This window comes from Cynoglossus semilaevis, chromosome 10, assembly GCF_000523025.1.
Source record: "Cynoglossus semilaevis isolate Cse_v1.0 chromosome 10, Cse_v1.0, whole genome shotgun sequence".
Lineage (NCBI taxonomy): Eukaryota > Metazoa > Chordata > Actinopteri > Pleuronectiformes > Cynoglossidae > Cynoglossus > Cynoglossus semilaevis.
In genome coordinates, this window is record NC_024316.1 from 15,275,140 (window position 1) to 15,296,111 (window position 20,972).

The window sequence follows — 20,972 nt, forward strand, 5'->3', positions numbered from 1 at the left end:
AAATTCTTCCACTTGTGCTTTAGTTTCAAGGTCAAACAGTAAGGTGAAGGTCGACAGGATGAAATAACAACATTTTATCCTCAAACAATGTATCATCGTTATCACTGACGAGTAATACGGCATGTAGCTCTGTAATGTAGCTACAAATTCATTAGCATTAGCTCATGCTAAGGCCATCAAAAGTAAATGGTATAATTTTTTTTTTTGCTAACACCAATCTGTGTGTGGAAAAATCCAATCCTTCTGTATTTTATTTTTTCTAAAAAAAAATCCTGGATATTTCAGTAATTAGATTTCAACAAGATTAAATTCTTAACAGCATTTTTAACTCACGGTTAATTATTTACATCCGTAAATAGATGTTTAATTATTGCAAGAGGCGTCATTAAATTTAAATGACAGTGAGGTGTTGGGTTTCTGCTGAAAATCCAACAGTGACACTGGTTTCTTTTTTTTTTCTTTTTTTCTTTTTTACTGTTGCTGAATGTTGCTAACAGAGGACAAATTACCGCCCCCTGTTGGTGTTCACCTGAAGAAACACTAATGCAAGCTCCATCAGTCATTGTGAGTTCTGATCAGCTGTATTAATCCATTTTAGTTCCCGTTTTTTGCCCCAAAATCGGGGTTTTGTTTTTTGTTTTTTGTAAATTCCTCAGACAGCAGTGTGAAAACAGAAAACGTCGGTACCTGAATGGTCTGACTCTGGTACACTTTAATGACGTGGAAGTTAAAACTGTAGACTCCTTTTCTCGGGGACAAAAATACTGACTCAAACGTGAAGTAGTTTCCAATGTTGACGAGGACCTGGATGAATGAAACACACAGAGAGAGAGGAAATCACGTCGTGACAAAGTGTTCAAATACCACTTTCATCAATATTTCAAATCAGGTTCGAGGATTAAATATGCATGAGCAGGAAATCACCCCCTGTTATGAGTCAGGTGGCATTTATTTAAAATCTCCACTCAGTGAACAAAACGCTCCCTTTAGGTTTTGGTTTTTTTTTTTACTCTTTTTTAATGGAAAATAAAAGATCACAGAGGAGATGAGGAAATGATATTACTGATACTTTTTTTGTTTTTTTTTTTTGGAGAGGAGGGGGGCCATACTTTGATGCAAAAAGGGGGAGGATTTAAGATAAAACGGAATCGCAGTCTCGGTCAGTGAGCGACACATGCGAGAAAACACTGAACTAAAAGCATTTCCATGAATAATATCGTTTTCTCTGTCTATGAATAATGCAGCTGACGTCAGTCAGGAGAGGTGGCCCAGTCTCAGGAGTGTCACTCATGCTCTCTAATGCTCTCCGGTCATATTGGATGCAGAGTGTGCAGACACAGGGGGGGAGGGGGGGGGAGGGGGGGGGTTTACAGCTCCACTCAACCTCCTGCTGAGTCTCAACCACTGGACTCCCACCTGTTTGAGGCTCCGCTGCGCCCCCCGGGGGCCTGGGCCGACCTCACCTTTGCACACGTAGCGACGGCAAACCCATGGGGAGCCGTGGAAACGTGATTACCTGCAGCCTGTTCTGACATTAGGAGGTGATGTTATGTAATTGAGCAGAGAAGGCGGGAGATGAGTGTTGCCCACCACTGTGTGACTAATCTGATCATCCTTGTTGGCTTAACTTGTTTGGGTGTGCAGTGTAGCTGATGGAGTGTGTGTGTGTGTGTGTGTATGTGTAGGATGATAAGGGTTTGTTGCAAAGGGGCCAAAAGTGATGAGTGTGTGTGTGTGTGTGCTGCCCCTGCAGGATGTCCACCCTCAGGACATGTAGTCCTCTCACTGTCAAACCTGCTGCAGGTGAATGTGCCCTCAGTTCTTCATGTCAAACTTCAGAAACTATATTTACACATATATGTTTGTTTGTTCATCCTATAACTCCACACAGAGGTGGAATGGTGGAAAAACACAACCAGTGCAGACTCGATATTTATCGTTCAAACAGCAAAATCGCGATAAAAAAATAACCGGCTGATAAACAAACAAAACACAACAGATGTCAATGAAATCATTCGACCTGGTCAAAGTAGATGATTCGAGTTTTGTTGCTCATCTCCGACGGCTCGTGGTTGTTGCTCCGGACTGCAGAGAAAGCCACCTTGGAGTTGGCGGCGCGCACGGAGATGCCGAGCGGAGAGGACGAAGCCTTCCAGTCCGTGGTGGGGTTGGAGTCGCAGACCACCAGGCATTTGCCCTCCAGGACGATGGGCTCCGTGTCATTCTGAGCCCTGGCCACTTCGGAGAGCACAGTCAGGCTGAAGACGAGTAGGAGAGAGTTCACCATGGCTCCCTCCCTCACTCTCCTCCCTGACGGCACCGTCGCGGAAAAAAAAGGGAGACGCGGTCTCCTGCGCCACACAAGTTTCCGAGTCCCTCCGCTTGGTCCTCCCGCCGCAGACGCGCCTGACGCTGAAGAATTCTCTCACTGGTTCCTCAGATGTGTCATATCCCCATCACACAATCAGACCCCGGGAAACAAACAAAAAAGACCCCGAAATATCCACAATCCTTCAGAAGACCTCAAATCTGCTCACCAACGGAGGTCCGCGCGTCTCATTTTCAGATGAGACCGACACAGACCATGTCAAGGGTTTTTTTCATAAGACCGGTCCAATCTGAGAGGCGGATCGGTCCATGAATCGTCCGTAGCCCTCACCCTCACCCTCCGAATAACGCAGCTGGTGCCCGCAGTGAAGCGCTGCGCTTGTGCGCGCCCAGGATTCCACTTTACGCACGCACGTGGAGGAAGTTCTAATTGAGACAGGGGTCTTAATTTACCGGAAAGGTGTTCGAACCGCCAACCCTGTTCACAACAGGCTGCGACTAAACTCTGCTGCCTTTAATGAAGATGCACTCGACATGAGCCGTTTCTGAGTGAGAGGAAAAAAATCCACGGTGTGATCATTCCCACGTCACTGTCCTTTCTGGTTTTCTCCGGTTAAATCAAACCAAATACAAACAGAGGTGAACGTCAGCCTTTGAACTCCTCTCCCTGTCCCTGCTCTCTGTCCAACATGGCTGCAGGTTTCCCTGTAATGCAGTGACTCATCAGGAGAACCTGTCCTGCTGGACCTTAACTTTAACTCAGTGATGTCCCACAGAAGACGTGATGAAGACCCACAGAAGACGACCTCTGTCTCCACTCTACAGTCACTGTGCTGCAGCTTCTCCCTGACACTGAGCTGAACTTCATGTCAAATCCATTAGTCTCACTTATAATTCCCCCCCCCACCCCTACCCCCTACCGCCAAACAGAAAGTCCTTAATGTGCCAAAGTGCTGAGACTCCTGTAATGGGATGTTGAGGTTCAGTAAAAGACACTCGTGTCTGTCCTTTAATGCTGCATTAAATCAACGTGTCATTCAAAGTGTCCTGTCGTGGTGTTGACGGGAGATTAGAAGTGTGAGGACATCACCTCTGTCCTCCTGTCTCATACAAAGCAGTAAATCCTTATTGTGTCCGTCCTCACTCAGTTTGGCCCATGACTGTATTCCAAAACTAACATCAAATAACAATGTTAGACAAAAAAACTTTTATTTCATTTTATTTGAGGTGTATTTCCAGAAAAATGTCTTGATCCCTCTAACAAAAAAACAAAAAAACAAAAAAACAAAAACAAATATTCTTGGTGACCCTTGAAAAACAATGATTTAATCCAAAAACACAAAGAAAAAACTTTCACAAAAGTCGTTACACTTGACACTTGACCATGGACGCTGGGATCTGCATGATGATTGGACAAACTTTTAGTTCGTTTTAGTTTAATATATAACATTGCATGATGATTGGACAAACTTTTAGTTTGTTTTAGTTTAATGTATGAATGTTAGCTCATATATTTTTGTCTTTCCTCGCTGAAGTTCATCCTTTACCAGGGAGAGTGTATATTTATATTCAAATATCTGGCACCAGAATGAGTTTCCCCTGTGGTTTACACACCAGTAACCTCCACTGATGTTGAGTGATGTCATTCTGTCCCTGTCTCCTCGCAGTGCTAAGTTCATCCTATTGCTGCTGATGCTGGTGCTGCTGCTGATGCTGATGCTGATGCTCAGGCGTGCTGTGCTGTTTCAGTGTGTGAGTTATTCTGGAGTCGTTGAAAGATATGAGATGAAAATGACCCTGGATTTTTTTTTTTATTTACACACAAAACCAAGAGCGTCACAGCAGTTGTTAGAACACAGAGACAGACTCCAGCAGCTGATGCAGCAAAATGAATCCAATCATAGACTTTTACATATGGATGTTCATCTGTGGAGGGAACCAGTCAGTGCAGGGAGAAGTGACCAGACTGGGCGTCCTGACACATGAGCTGCACTGTGAGTTACAGCTAGTTGGACAGCTAGTAGATGAGCTAACAATTAGCATGTGCTAGCCATATGAAGGCAGCAAATACCAATATGTTTATTAAAACTATGTTCAAGTTGTTGGCCATATAAACAAATACAAATTACATAGTAAAAATACCAGATACAATATATTTAACTTGTTGAGATTCAAATGAGATATTCCAAAAAATACCACCAGGTCTCAGAAAGCCAAGTCATGATGTGTCGGTGAGACACAGATTGGCATTTATTTTTTATTTTTTATTTTAGTTTTTGTAAGTTGTTGTTTTGACTTGTGATCAATCAGTTCAGCTGGTGTAAAAATCACAGCATCATCTACGTAGAGTATGAAGTGTATGTTTTTATATTCCTGCCATAATCTGATTTAATCTGTGCAGAAAGATCTGTGTACAGAGCTAATATATATAAAATCATAACAAAAAAACTAGTGGAGACACATGGAACTTCAGCCTGTTACCAACGGAGTAAAGAGACTTAGCTTAGGTTGTTTGAATGTAAACAAAGTTGACATTTGTTGAATCACTGCCATCAGTCAGAGTCAGAGGGACATCTGTACAGAGTGAAATGAATCAGCTCTAATATAATCTGAAGAGTTTTGAACAATTTGAAAAAACACATCATGGAGGTTGCGACACACAACTCTACGGCCACTTTTAAACTCTAATGCACCTGCGAACGTCTGATTTCCCCCGTCAGCCACTGTTGATTTGGAGCATCGATCTAAATGAAACCCAATAGCTGACTGTTTTTATGAGATTTGTATCAGCGGCCACTCATATCAAACGGATCAGTGCCTAATGTGGTGCGTCTCAACGTAGTTCTGTCGCCGTCAATTCTCTTGTCTCTCACCAGTGAGAAAAAATCAAAGGCAGAATCGTAGTTTCTAAAAGTTCTCTGTTACTTTCTCTGAGCCGATGTCTGATTGGTACACACACAAACGATGGAACGGGTCGCTAGAAACTTAAAAAATGCAAACATTTCTCATTTTACACAACACACACACACACACGCGTGTCTAATAAGCAACCGTAGCTTCCTTCATTCTGGACTCTCAGCTCTTTGTTCCCACAAAGGTCAACACTGTCGGCTATTAGTCAATGGTGAAAAGTTATGAGTCACAGATTCACTGGAAGTGAAATTGGATTCAGAAATATGGCCGACATAAATATTGATGGGGAGAAAACCTCTTCTGGATTCTCTTTTGTTTTAGTTGTATATATTTGAATATAAATTATTTGATCAGAGAGTTTTCACCCTTGGGGATCAGTGAAGTGAAGATGTTGAGAAAATAGTTTTAAAATAATAATTAAAAAAAAAAGTCATTTACCTTTAATTTTTTTTTCAACTGTATTTGAAGCTTTTTTATGAGATCTAATTAAGTCGTGTCCTTTGAATGGAAATAAATACCTAGCAGTGAGTGTGCATAGAAAGAAGAGAAATCTCAGACCGATGACATCATCAGGCGACAGCCGTCGTTTACGTAGGTTCTTTTTCTTGGGTTACGCTCCAAAACAGAAGGATATGTAGAAACTTTAATGTGGATAATTGGCAATAATTGATGTAAATGCAGGAGAAGGAGAGGGTTAATGTGACATGACGTCTGCCAGAAACACAGCAGCAGTAGAAGAAGAAGAAGCACAGATGACATCAGAGACGCAGACTCTCCTCCTGTCCTTCATAGAGATGTTCTAACTTTGGGTCTCAGAAGAAATGTTCTCAGTTCGGCCCAAGAATTTGAAAATGCTTCAGTCAATACCAGCCGGATGCAATTTGCAGTTTTACATTTGATTCTCACGCCTCACATCCACGGTAAAGCTCCTCCAACTGTCTCTCCCAGACATCACAGGCTGTGATCAGCCCCTGCCTCCGGACATCACAGGCTGTGATCAGCTCCTGCTCCGTCCACAGAACAAAAAAAAGTTTTTTTTTTGTTGTTTTTTTTTTTTAAAGCCGAGACAAAATTTATCAAAGCAGTCTGACAAATCTGTATGCTGCTCAGACGCCCATTTTCCAAGGAAATATGAACGTCCTCACGTACAGCCCGGCTGAACTCTAAAAGCCAACATCTGAGGTCGTGGATCAACACCAGGTCCATTTGTTTCCTGTGGTCTGTTGTACTGGTACGAATCATATATGAAGAAATACACACACAGATGTGTGGCTGCGTAGAGTTGAAGTACTTGAAAAAAACAACAAACAATTTTAGAACGTTTTATGTACAGTAGTTTTATAATAATTTATATAAAATAACATAATAATAATATCAAAGTATTTATAGTAACATTATAAAATATTAATTTAAAATTTAATACTAAAATATAATTGTTTAAGTTATTCAAGTCGTAAATTTATGAGAATTTTAGATGATGTCACTTCACGTTTTGAAATCACAGCTGTGATGAACTGTAATGACTAACATCCAGTCTAAACTCAGTGAAGCTACATTTTTGTTATTTGTCTTTCTGTTCTGGGAATAATCAGAAAAAAAAGTTTTTGTTGTCTCGTATTTTTTTATTTTTTTTATCTACTTTTTCTCTGATTCCATTCTTCTTAATCATAATTGATTGTGACTAAATCCACTGCTGCCCTACAGCCCTAAATAATGAGATATACTTTTTACAATAATTGTTTATATATGTTGTAAACCTGGGATGTAACAGGAAAGAGATCGGAGTGGTTGATTATTAAAAAGAAAAAAATTAAATGCTGACACGGTGGCGTAGAGAAGAAAAAAACAAGAAAAGGAAAATTAAAAGAAAGGGTTTTTCACTGAATCAATAAAATGTCAGGCATGTACACGCTGTGTTAAAACATCAATGCTAAAATAACCCTCTGCCTTTAAAGCTGAGTGTGTGTCTCAAACGGTGTACGGTGGAAACGGTGCCTTTGTGGTCCTGACTCAGAGACAGCCTTGGAGCTCTGGCGGCAGCAGAGGGAGAGGAAACATCCCTGACCATGGTCTTATTACGTATTCAGAATAATTACACACCAAACTACATCAGCCTCGTGTGGCCTCTGAAGTGTTCTCTGCTTTATTCCTCTGCCTGCAGAGCATCTGTGCACAAAGCAGACGTCTCAGAATCACTCCTCACTGATTGGCTTCAGAGGAAATTTTACAGAGTAAACTTCAAGTCAAAAAGTCATCGCTGACCAAAGACACTCAGAAACACTTCTTATTTCTGTACAATTATTCACATCCAGAACATATTATACAATAAAATAATGTATATAACCCAAGCAAGAACAAACCTAATACAGTAAATACTGAATACATTTCCCTTTTTAAAGCATACTTAACGGTTGTGTAGCTCATATGATGTCACTGTACGCTCTCTTAAAGTCGTGCACAAACTGACTGATGGTACCAAACAGTTCTTGAGAGTCTTGATTCGCTGGTTCTCCAAATTTAACCTGCAAAGACAGGTTCAAAAGAAAAACTTCAGTCTCATCTTAAATAACATTTTCTGATCATCATCATTGAGTTTGTCATTTTCTATCTTTTTTGAATCCTCATCTCAGTTCTGACCGTGAGCAGATACCGTGACGTGTGCGTTTTCTGCCCGACGACCGTCGTTGATATAATTACCTAATACACTGCCTCAGCATGGAATCTATTTTTTAAGTCCACTCTCACTGTGCTGCGAAATTAACGCTCAACACCTGCCAGCTGCCAGGTCAACAGCTTAAAAATATATTTGTCGTTCTCAGGTCAGACCTTTTCACCGGGGGTCACAGCGGCTAAGTGGCGCTAATTGGCTTCTTGTATGCAGTCGACTCGTGCAGCATTTTATAATTTTTAGACATTCCATTACTTTGTACGAGAGCAATTTGAGAGAGAGAGAGAGAGAGAGAGAGAGAGAGGGTTGTTTCTACACACACACACACTGGTGGTTTGTTAGCACTCCTTTCTATAACCTTAACTTTTACAGTCTTAGTAAATCTAACTTACTCTAATTCCGTGGTTCTCATTCTCATTTCTGTCACCCCTTTACAGTCTTAGTAAATCTAACTTACTGTAATCCAGTGGTTCTCAATTTCATTTCTGTCCCCCCTCACCCCAGACAGAAATGTTTTCACAACCCCCACCCCCCGCTCCCCTCCTTCATGAGGCTTTCTTCTTTTCGGGGTGACATCCGACTTGCATAATTGATACAGTGAGAATGATGATGTCAGCAGTAAATGATATAAAAGAAATTTAGGTGTGTCGTTATGTTACACTCCGCAGCCCTCAAACACAAACAGCACGGAGCGTAAATATCTACGTTTAAAGTCCATAATACACAGTAATGGAGATTTGAGGAGAAATTAACAGTTAGCAATATTTCAATACTACGAACTAAAGTACTGCCGCAGTAATAGAAAATGTATTATTCATTACAAAACATATTCTTAAATCCTGCACAACAGATTCAGGTCTAGCTAAATTTGACAACTGTCGACTTTTACGGAAGTATCACGGTCGTCAGTTTGAGTCAAACTGCAATCTGATTGGTCAGATGTGATCAGCAGTTTTAAATCAAACTGTCAACGATGACTTTCCTCCTTCCTCTTATTCCTTTGGGTGCTTTTCAAAACACCGTTTAAAAAGAAATAATTACAAAAATTATCTATACTGCGTGACGACTTTCAAAACATTTATGAACATCAACTGCACCGTGTCTTAAAATGTGACACCTTGACTTTTTAAATGGCTTCACAATAGACGCAGCAGGTGAAATGAGGTGTCAAAATCTGACGCCTTCTCCCAAACCTGCCTCCGTCTTAAACAGCACCGAGGATCTGTCAGGCCCAGTCATTATTTACAGAACTTTTCCAGCAGATTGTTGTGTTTTCAGAAGGATTTACTCGCAGTATGACTGATGATTATATTACAACAAGGTGTCCACACTGTCAGAATCATTGCATTTTTGTCCATTTTCTTGATGAATGATTCCTGGTCACAAGGCACAGAATATTTTGTAGAATTCCAGGTATAATTCTTTAGGACGGATGGATGGATGGATGGATGGATGGATGGATGGATAGAAAGAACATCTCTATCTATTTTTGTTCCCCAGACTTTGATCCAAATATGCAGCAACGATGATAAATTTAGCACTTCCTGCACCGTTATTAAAAATATAAAACATAGCCCGGAGGTTAGGCTGCATTTAAAGGTCAAACTGTTAAACTTTCAAAGGCCATTAGCGCTGCACCTTAAAGGTATTGACCCAAGTAATTTATGTCAGCTGGAAGAATATTGGAATACAACTGCTCATAATATTTCATTTTTTTTTCTAAGATTTCATTTGACATTTTTGAGAATCGCCGTACGCAGACACTAAGCCTCGCCCTCATGACACTGTGTCTACGCCAAAATGCTAACACTCCTGTCTAGCATAGCAACTATGTAAACACTGCTTGGACAATAACAGTAGACTCTCGTAGAATTCTTCAACCACAAAATGCCCGTTGCTGCCCCCTGCTGACAAAGGTAGTGGGTTAAGGCAGAGGACAATAAATAACTTTCACTTTTGTTTTGTTCCAGTCTAATATCAACAGATTATTATGTTCAGACCCATTAACAGCCACAGAGACTGTCTTTATCCTTTATAGTGTAGAATATACTTTCAAATATTAAATCTTAATCACTCTCCTTAAAACGGAATACCTTTCCATCATCCAAAAATTGTTCTTGTAGCTTATAAAATGGTGCCCAACCATGTATTATCACCTCGTTAGCGTCTCATTAACGACCCTTATGAGGTTTAAACCTGTCTTTATAAAGAGTGTGATCTCAGTCAGAGACATCAGACATCAGTATCTGTCATTTCTCTACTTTTCTTTTCTTTTTCTTTTTTTTTACATGAGGGAAAGAAAACCCTCGGTTGTTGTAGTGTATCATTTTCTTTTTCAGGCCTGAAGCTCTCTCTCTCTCTCTCTCGCTCTCGTACCACCACATCTCAGTGGTCAAATACAGCAAGACAGGTGAGCTGACGGGCTGTGATGATGGATCGCCCGTAGAGATACGGGGGAAGCTGAGAAAATGGCCACTGTTCTTGTATTGATTGTTTTTGGTGTGGGCTCCGTAAAGAGAGACAGAGCGCCTGTTAAGACGTCAAATATAAGCTCTAGCTCCGTAGAACTAATCTAACCAGGTTAGTGAGCAGGGAGGATGATTTGTCTGTGTTGACGCAGCTCACAGGAAGAATCCAGGCCTCCAGTAAACGTGACGATGTTAGGATTGTTATAAAACAGATACAGGGGAGGGTTACGAGGGCAGCTGTGACCCTCGAAGCTTTTGTGTCGGAGCCACTTAGGCCCAGATAGGGACTCCCTGCTGTAATGTTGCCACGGGTGAAGAGTCAGACTGAGTGTGGTTGAAGTAGATGTCCATGAAAAAGAATGAAAAAAAATGGCTGAAGGCTTAGTAGATTCTTGCCCTGAGGTCGCCCTGGGGTAAGAAGTCGGCTTTTGTATAGATCTTTATCCAAGAGGCAAAATCTGGCTCAGCTGGAAACAGAAACCGCTGGTACAGCACACTAAGGGAAAGCCGACGTGTTTGTGGTACAAGAAAGACTACGTAGGTGCCAGGGGCTGCTGGTTTGATTCCCATTGATACATGGGCATGGAATGTGTTCTAGAGGTAGCCTAAACTTGTGCTGGAGTTAGATGAATGCTGTTAGGGCAAACCAAGTTCACGTCAACGCAAGGTTTGTGTTCTAAGACCAACTTAACCGAGACGTAGGATGAATTGTTTTGCCTGCTAGAATTACACTGTGTACTCCAGTCTCAGCAGAGGGAGTGAGTGTACTCATAGTTTACCCATGTTGACACAGTGAACTGGAGTAAACCTGGCTGCTAGGACTCAAACCACTAAAATATTAGCTAAAAAAAGTTTCAAGGTGAGTTCACTGTCACCTTTGAAAATGTCCCAGAATTATAAACAATTTCACAATGCCATGGGCACCATTGGTCAGCCGTGGCTGACACACCTGTGTGCTGTGGCTCTGGTAGTAGCAGCTCAGCCTCCTGTTCAAAGGCTTTTGGATTTTTAAGAATATTTGTCATCTGCTCTCTTCATAATTTTTATGGTTGGAATTAATGAGCTCCTCCAAATGGTGGACGGTGTCAGTTTTAGAGGTGTTAGGATTCCCTGCAGACAATGTTCTGCTTGCATCATCAACTGTGACCTTCACCTGATGCTAAAACTGTTTGCAGCTGAGTGTGAAGGAGCTCCTTTAAAGGAACATTTACAAAAAAAAATCAAATATTTGATTCTCACAAACGCCAGAAATGGTCGAAACGGTATGTTTTTTCATTCACATAATTAAAAGAATAAAACTAATGAAATGTTTACCCAGATTGGGGACACGTAACAAATCTTTGCCAAAGTTGAGGCTTCAAATATAAAATACGAGAAAAAAAACAAAATCTGGTTAGACTTTTTTTTTTCAGAAAAATCCCATCATGCCACCCACCAGGGAAGCATTTTCACCTTCTTATTTTTGATATTTCTGTTCATCAGTCACTTTTGTGACACTGCAGATTCAGAAGTCACGATGAACTTGTTTCTCACACCTTGTCGCTGACACACAGAGAGCAGATATCGATCCCTTATATTTAGAGGAATCAACCGAGGTATCAAAACATGTTTCAAAGCAGCAGATAGTAGTAGATACTTGAGATAAATGAGGCGGAGGACACGGATCGACCCACGAAGGGCACGTGCCGAAAAATGACCCTGGTGACGTCCTCTAAAATATGTATACAGCAGTCCACCAGTGTCACATCAAAAAATGACAAATAATTTAGTGGGTCAGTAAGACATGACTGGACCACAGCGCCATCCATCACCGCGGCTGCTCACTACAGGTATTGCAGTAATAAGTCAGACATTACCAGCACGGCGGCGTAGAGTTTCTTCATCTCTTCACACGTCTTTGTCAGTGCAGCCAGATCTGTGTTGTATTTATCAACAGCCACCTGCACAGAAAGAGGAAATCAGTCTGGTCATCCATTGTTGGAGTGATGAAACCGTCACAGGGACTGGGGTTTTTTCACCTAAAAATGGGTTGTATTTGGTGGGTTGCACCCTATTACAATTACGATTACGAATATGGGAATTAAATATGTTCCAAATCTGTAAACTATGTTCCAAATCTGTGATGTCACTTAAGTCAAAATTACATTTTGAAATATTATATGCTCTCACCAAAATATAATTAAATCTTGATCAAGCATTTGGGTGAAAGAAAAAAAACATATTTTTTCAACAAGAAGAAAAGTTCAGAGTGCACTGTTATCAGTTTCGGCCCAAATAATGACTTCATAATAATAACTAATACATTATTCTAAATTTTAAAGTGTATTTTTTATGTTAAAACTACTTTTACATTTATTTGTTACCGTGTATTTTACCAAAATATAATAGATCCACCACTAGGGGGAGAACTATTTGATTAAGTTAAAAGTAAAAAAGCGAATAAATGACTAAATGAAATCAACACATTCTTGCAAAAAAAAGGGAAATGTGACGGGAAACCATGGCCTTAGTTGAGAAGCGTGACACCAAATCACTGTAACTTGACTTTAAATTAATGCACAAATAAATAAGCGTTGAGTCTCACCTTCAGGTCTTTGGAGAATTTGGGGGGGAGGCTTGCAGCATGACTCTTCTTGAAGGTTTTTCTGTACTGAGCCACTTTCTGCAGTTCATTCTTCAAAACTGGAAGAATACACAAAGTACACACACAAATATGCACACTTAAGATACCATCCATCATATTTGACCGCCGAAGCAAATAGCTGCTTTAAATCAGACTCTGATGCTGTCTCCTGTGTGATCCGCTGAAGTGTAGCATTTACGCTCGTGGCAACTTTTTGTAAGTCATCATTGAGGCGATATATCAAATTGGGCTGCTGTAGCCCCTAGACAACGACTGAGACGAAGGTTTTGTCAGGAAAGAGCAAAAAAGAAAAGTATCGTTTGACAGAGACGTAGTAAATGTTCAAGTCGCACTCGCTCACGCAGAACTGGCGTCTGCATAAAGAGAGGATCATCGTTACAGACTTTAGACACAGTAGTAGAATGTGATCTACTCACCGTCTACTTCTGCGGTCAGACCCTTTATGGACGCTGTCCAAAAATAAAAGAGAAAAAAAAACAGACCTGGATTATAACAAACCCAACAGTTTCAACAGCTTTGATCAAATGTCATTTAGCAAATACCTCCTGGGACAGTTTCAAATTCTGCCAACTCTTGGGTAAAAATGGCCAAGATTGGGTCATGTAACATGATCTGCTCCACAAGGGCATGGGTCAAGGTGAACGACTTGTCTTTCCCACGAAGCTGCGGAAGCTGAGGATTGGAAAAAAAAAGACAAAGTATGGTCCCCCTGTCAAAAAAAACTCCAAGAAAAGAGGTTTTAACCTAGAAGGAATGGACTTAGTCCACCTTAAAAATAATCATGACGCAGTAGAGTGGACTACAGAGTATTATTATTGCGTAATTAGTTCCTTTTTTTAAGTAGTTGTTGTATTAAGTACAAGTTTTAGTACAAATAGTTAGTACTAGTAACTATTCTACTAAGTATCAGTACTCACTATTGGCACCAACAACCAGCCTTAACCAATCACATTGATGCAGAACAAAAGTATCAGTAGCTACTACAGTACTATATCTACAATGAAGTTATTAGATGGTCAAAACCGTCAAGTATAATTTGGAAACAATGAAGTTATTAGATGGTCAAAACCAAGTATAATTTGGACATTTTCTAAATTAACCCTATAAAAACATTGACTTTCTTTATAAATTTCCAATCCCCAGTTGTGTCGATAAAGGTTCTGGCTCAAAGTGAAGAAGTACTAACCACCGCTACCGCCCCCTGCAGGGCCTTTATGTTCACATCTTAGATGTAATTTAAGAACAACACCAAACCACTGTCATCAGAGAGCCTGCCATCGTCACGCCTGCTCTGTTTACTATGTGCAGTTGTTAACCTCACTCTCAGGTTTTCTACATACACAAAGGAGCGAACTCGAACACAGTACCGTAATAAACACCATAATACATTTGAGATAACCCCGACGTGTTCCTGTTGAAGGCTGTCAGCCTTTTCATTTCACAAACGCCAAAAAGAAAAGTCTCAAACAGCCCCGGTTCACTTTTCTCAATTAAACTTAGAAACATCTCTGTGAAAACTCAACGCCTCGAGTTTTATTAAAATGGAGGAGCAGGAGACGTTTCACCCCTGCGTCAACTGTGCTGCCTCTCAAGCTCTCCCACCAGACGGTCCTGCACATTAGAGTAGTTCAGACTAAAGAAGAAGAAAAGGGAAAATAGTTCTAAAAATCTAAGATGACAGTTGAAAAAATAGTACTAAAATTAACAGGATTTTTTTACTACATGCTGCTACAGCCCATTTGTTTCCATAATGATAAATACATAAACAGTATAGGTGTCTGTTATTAAATTATGACCCATAATGATAAATACATAAACAGTATATGTGTCTGTTATTAAATTTTGAGACAAAAAATGAAATTTTGTGATCAGTCAGTCAGTGTATGAGCGCAAACCTTATTCTGTTTCTTCAAACGTCCATTTTTTCTATTCTAAATTTTGTCAGTGCTTTTCATTGCTTCCTCTGGGTGCGTTATTGCCTCCACTTTCCTACATGCAATAATAGAATATTATATTATGCCACAAAATATGCGCAATATCATCAAAGTTCAATTGCATTTCATTGAATTTTGCATACCTTGCAAGTTTTGGATCTTTTCCCAGTGCGAACTGTTTACTGAATGAATTGTTGTATCATTTAGCTTCATTTTTTGTTATTGCAGTGCTGCTGTGCTTTGCCGTAGAAAAACAAATGACGGGGCCAACCTTCTGGGATGGAACCGCCCTCCTCTTTTGCTGTTTCCAGAAACTCTCATTGATTCTAGTTGTCATGGGAGTTCCAAAAAAATGGTCTTCCTATTGTTTTTTTGTTTTTTACACACTGCACAGACTCGTGGGAACCATTTCTGAAAAGTTTCACCAGCACCAACTGTGTTAAGATGTTTTTGCACCAAATTTTTGAAAACCCCAGCCCTACAAAACCATTGTCGCACAACTCGAGCAATGAAATTGGGATCTTCAAATGCAAATGCAAACACTTCAGAAATGAGCTTAAAGGTCAGGGGGTCAAGAGGGTTAAGCTGCACTTGTAAAATAAAATTTTAAAAATATATAATGTTAATACTAGAATTGCTGCTATGTAACTGATACGGTCCTCATGATATTTTTGGAAAACCTTTGAGTGAAGCGAGACAACGACAGCATTACCAAAAACGTTAAAAGTCACCTTTAAAATACACCCAGGACTTTCAGTTCACGGGGGGAAAAACCCACAGTTAGTGACTGACTGAAGTCACTGACAGTTTACTTCTACAACCAGTGCAGCCAGACTCTGACTTTCATTTATCTTGTGAAACAAGACAAAGAGACAATCGCACAACTTTTCAAGTGATTAAGTCCAAGACGTGAGGAAGACTGAGTGTTTTGAGGAGGCACGTTGAGACGGGAAAAACTAGGAGACTGCAAGTGTATATCAATGAGTAGTCTCATTAGCCTAGGGCTGCAACTCAATCAAAGGTCAGGCAACAGTGGTGAAGTCGTACTTTAGTTAAGGAGGAGAGGCGGAATCCCTTGGCCTTTCCCTTTCCGGCGTTCTCATTGAGGTAATTGCCGATGGCGAGGAGGTACTCCAGCACGGACACAAATGACCTGCAGTCACACAGCTGGAGGCACATTCTAATCTTCTGATTAATCAGCTGCAAGACAAACACAGAGGCACAGAGTCAAAGTCATTCTCGTCTGTCGTTCCACCACATATTATTTTCAAATCAAACAAATCCAAATATGGCAATAATAATGTGCAGATTGTCTGGACAATCGTCCGAACATGCAGCGAGAAGATTTATTCAGAAACCAGTTGCTTTGATGTTTAAAGTCCATCTCATCTTTATATAAACCACTCAGATATGTATATTGATTACCAGTGTTTGGGAGAGGCTGCGTGTCTTGAGCCCATCTGACAGTTGATCTTTGGATGACCTACCTGATGTTTACAGCTCCGTCTACACTGCTTAGACATTTAGAACTGAATGATACCATTGATTTTCTGACATTCCTCCGACATCCTCGGCTTTTCCTTAGTGTCTGTCAACGTTTTGTGAGTCAAATACTACTATGGTAACAGAGTCAGTCGTAACAGCGCTTGAAGCTGGTGCCGACAACGTAATTGCATCAAAATGATTCTGTGACACTACGTATAAAAATGTCATGATAAAAATATCATTTTTGCTTTTGAAAGTGGGTGCCACCAGGGGGCACTATGAGAGGAAAACTTAAGAATAATAATGATAATCATTTGTCCTCAACCGTACATCACGTAAACTGCCATAACGTCACTCAAACCGTACATCACGTAAACTGCCATAACTGTTGTATTCTTCTTCACTCGTTTAGAATGGTACACTAATGCACCTCACCTTAGATCATTGTTTCCCAAAGACTGGGTCGCGACCCTCAGGTGGGTCGCAAGAGATTTTTTTTTGGGGGGTCATCTTGCATAATGTTTCCCAGGAGTTTACCAGTAATGTCTATTGACTTGGGTCATTTTGTTTGTGACTTTTAAAACTGCCTTAGATTTTATCCTTTTCAATAAATCCTCAATGGAAAATGGAATCCTCTATGCAGATGAATCGTACCACTTCACATCTGCGTCATCTTTGTTGGAACACAGCATCTACAACCACTAGTGTGTGATTGGTTGATTGGTTCAAGTGGCGGCAGACTTTTGACCCACCTTGTATGACGTTCAGTCTAACGTGTCCCAGAATGTCGCGCAACTTCGCCAGCTCTCTTTAATTAGTTGCAGACATTTTAGCTGAAGGAAGTGGTGACATTTTCCAGGTATCCCATAGACATGCACTGTTCCATTTAATAATGTTACATCTGCACAGAGTCACGGAGCCACTGACAGTATTCTGCAGTGCTGACACAAAGGGGGGTTCGTAGGATAGTTTTCCTTATTGATTTATTCCTAGCCCTTTGCCCCAGCTGCCACATCGATCGTCTGATTTTATTTTCTCTTCCCATTATGTCTGTAGACCCGTACGGTACATTGATTTATTCATTTCACTGTAGCCTGGCCTGTCATCTGGTGGCGCTACAACCTTCACACATACAGTACATTAATCTGTCCAGAATATCTGCTGTATATGTTAACGCTGTGTGGAAATGGCAGCACTCACGCTCTAATGTAAAATATTAAGAAGCGAATACAAAGCTGCGGCTGCACCACTGCTGAAGTTTTCATGGGCCACTCCACTCAGCACTCCTCTAAGATGGCAGCCAACCACAGCCTGTTCTGGCATTCATAATGAATTATTTTGTGTCTGTTTATAAGGTGATTTGAGGTTTGAGAGTTAGTTTGGAGTTAGAGTTAGTGTTATGGTCACATTAGGGCTGTGTGTGTATGTGTGTGGTTGTGGATGTTTTTTTGTGTGTGGTTGTGGTAGAATTTTAATTTAAACTTTTTCAAAAAAACTGACAAGTGACAGTAAACTTTGTTCTTTGTCTAAATATACACTCAACATAAAACAACATTTAAATGTCAGCTGTGATGAAACAGGAGCTAAACTTTAACCTAACATCAACAACGACACACAGCGGTGTGAACAGCAGAGTGAAATGAAAGTGAAGTGAACGTGAACCCTGTTTGAGGCCGGTGCGTTTGCTGACAAAGTATAGACAAAAATAAATCAAAGCTCCGGTGTTTTACATTAAAAAGGTAAACAGCTATTTCACAGCATCTCATTTTCCATCATAAAAAACCAGCCTTGTTGTTTAGTGGGATTATTATTTTGTATGTAATTGTGTCATGAACAGATATCCCTCTAGAATATCGCACTACTTTCCTGCCTAATCAGGCCTGAAGAAATTCTTCGGAATATAAATAGGAAATAATAGAAAAGAAAATGAGCAGCAGTGAAGAGTAGATTGATGCTACGGCAATTGCAGTCCTTGACAAAAAGTTTGTAATTCTAAATGAGCTCCATGCCAGATGGCAAAAACAATCCCACCATATGCTGCTGCTTAAAGAATAACATCCCAGAGCCATCCAGGGGGAAAGCCTCAATTACACAGTGGAGAAATCAGATATCTAGCTACATTATATCGACGTATCTGCCCAGAACCAACTGCATCATCGTCATCATTGAAAACTATTGTCAGTTCAGCGGCAGATGATGGAGAACGACCTCACACATGATGTCACATCTGACAACCGCTTTTGGATTTCCAGTTATTCCAACATATGTGTCAGGATTTATTTAGTTAAAGTTTTCCAACTCATTAAAAATTTAATCTGACTCAGATTAATCACAGTGTTGATGTGGACTAATTACGTCCAATCACAAATAATTAAATAGGTATTTGTTATAAATCACCAATAATCGAGGTACACTGTTATTCCAAAATGTGACGAAGATTCTCGGCACATTCGACAAGTCACAGTTGAGATGCACAGTGGAGACTAAAGTCGACCAACTCTGTGAAAAAGAATGTAAATAATTACTTTTAATACTTTCTTTACTTTTACTATTCTTCCAATTTTTACATATAATAATACTTTCTTTACTTTTACTATTCTTTCAATTTTTACATATAATTTTATCATTTGGAATTATTAGATTTGATCGTGATTAAACATGATTTATCCACAGCTACCCCGTGATTAATTTAAATTCAAAATTTTAGTATTTTGCCAGCCCTGTGCTCTTTATGTCTGTCTCTTCAGATTATTATTATTATCTCTCCATCATTATTGTTGTCAACTTCAGATTCTTTAGACATTCTGTTCTGTTCTGTTCTGTCAAATGGATCCCTCCATGTTTCTAGCCTCTGTGGGCCGATCACTTGTCTGGAGAGTAGTAATGTTAAACAATGCAATTCGTCCACCCCCGGACTTCATTACTTTTCAGAACACCCCTGACACCTTCCTGTCTGATTCCTAGCTTCTCCTGTGCAATACTAACCGAGGTTAGACGTTCTCTGGGTTCATTCTCTTCACTCTCCCTGCTTTCAACCTGCAGAACTCACACCACAGAAAAGAGTTTTATCCTCTACGTCGTTTTCACCAAGTGGCTGGTAAATAAAAGTGTTAACTATTCTGCAATAGACAGGATCATGTACTATCAATTTTTTTCCAAAAATACTTTTTTTTTTTAATAAATCAAGTCAGTTGAAAGAAAAAAAAATCCCATCAGGAACAAACAGTGAAGACTAAAATTGAAACTTAATGAAACAGCTAATCTTTCTTGTTGTGTCATCTTTCCGGTGCACAATATGTTTTTCTCTTTGCTCGAGACAAAGAAAAATTACTGTCAGAGCCAATGGATTACAGGGCCATCATTCTTATCCTCGGTTTCACAGACAGGCAGCAGACGAGAGACAGGACTAAATCACAGACGCTGAGAGAAGCTAGAGAGAATCAAATCTGAACAAACAAACAAAAAAAAGTAAGAAATGCTGGGTGATGGCAGAGGCAGTCTGCAATATTTTCACACGCTGCAGTGTCCAATACCAATATAAAAAACTGCTTCCATCAGAGTTGTAACAACTGGTCAGACGGACCATTATTCTGGTGGTGGGTGGAGTTTGCAGTCAGCCTGATACAAACTGCCTACGTGGAAAAGAACAACAGGTCGAGTTGTCAGGATTTTTATTGGAATTTTTCTTATTGAAAAAAACTTATTTTTTTATTAACAATCCAGTCTTCTTTTTCTGCTTGATATTTATGTAAATGTATTTTGTTTGAAAGTATATTGTAGTTATATCAAATATACTTGAGTATTACTGGGAAATTACATAAAATATCTGATTATTTTAAACTTGGATTTAGCTTCTACTAAAATCTAGACCACATCCATGGCCATCCTTTGGCAGATGTTCAATGAATTCTATGGATGTTCTCTGTAGCTACATCTGGTGACAGACCCATAGCTTCTACAGTGGCTCCCTGTGATGCTTTTTGACAACTTCCTGTTAGAAAATGAAGTCACATCTGTCTGGGGCGGTTGCAGGTGAGCTGACTGTCACAGCTCATTTGTAATCACGTTGTCTTCCTTCCTCTGTTTAAATGCAACAGCAGGCTGGACCTTGTGGGATGAAGCGCTGCACACAAATGACACAAGTGAATTTTTCACTGAAGCCCAGAAATGTCTGAGGGCAGGAGCTGAGAGGGTCGTTCTGGTACAATCTGTAGAGCGTTGTTGTTGATCTGTGATTAAAATTCTACAGCTGTGAGAATCCACGTCCTGTCGTGTTGAAGTAAGTTTTTTAATATAGGTGTTAAAAAAAAGTAGGACAGGTCTTTGTTTTGGGGAAATCAATGTGACAGACGTTCACACTATAGTCTGTGTTGTTTCAGCCTTTTATGTTGTTCTTATATGAAAGATTCATTGTCAGTGAAACAGCAGCTTTCCTCCAGAGCTGGCTTTTGGCGTAGGTCACAGAGGCAGACGCCTGGGCCGTATCACGTGTGGGTAGGGTGATGCTGCCCCCCCCCCCATAATCTTGTTAA

At 40.2% G+C, this 20,972-nt stretch overlaps 3 protein-coding genes across 3 annotated transcripts in view; 1 reads left to right on the top strand and 2 right to left on the bottom strand.

The window, feature by feature from the left end:
* Nucleotides 1-3,169, bottom strand: part of cbln4 (cerebellin 4 precursor) — a 6,304-nt gene extending 3,135 nt beyond the window's left edge. The window contains exons 1-2 of the mRNA XM_008319054.3: nucleotides 2,021-3,169; nucleotides 688-804 (exon numbers count right to left, since the gene is read on the bottom strand). Of these exons, the coding sequence (XP_008317276.1) occupies nucleotides 688-804; nucleotides 2,021-2,287 (384 nt within the window). The 5' untranslated portion in view covers nucleotides 2,288-3,169. The remainder of the gene's footprint in view (nucleotides 1-687; nucleotides 805-2,020) is intronic.
* Nucleotides 1-20,972, top strand: part of pfdn4 (prefoldin subunit 4) — an 86,138-nt gene that overhangs the window by 53,151 nt on the left and 12,015 nt on the right. The gene's annotated exons all lie outside the window — the stretch shown is intronic.
* The window catches only part of LOC103385247 (formin-like protein 13), a 28,291-nt gene continuing 14,682 nt past the window's right edge, over nucleotides 7,364-20,972 (bottom strand). Inside the window, exons 13-18 of the mRNA XM_025059751.1 lie at nucleotides 16,003-16,155; nucleotides 13,564-13,693; nucleotides 13,438-13,470; nucleotides 12,962-13,059; nucleotides 12,234-12,317; nucleotides 7,364-7,763 (exon numbers count right to left, since the gene is read on the bottom strand). Coding sequence (XP_024915519.1) covers nucleotides 7,662-7,763; nucleotides 12,234-12,317; nucleotides 12,962-13,059; nucleotides 13,438-13,470; nucleotides 13,564-13,693; nucleotides 16,003-16,155 — 600 coding nt within the window. The 3' untranslated portion in view covers nucleotides 7,364-7,661. The remainder of the gene's footprint in view (nucleotides 7,764-12,233; nucleotides 12,318-12,961; nucleotides 13,060-13,437; nucleotides 13,471-13,563; nucleotides 13,694-16,002; nucleotides 16,156-20,972) is intronic.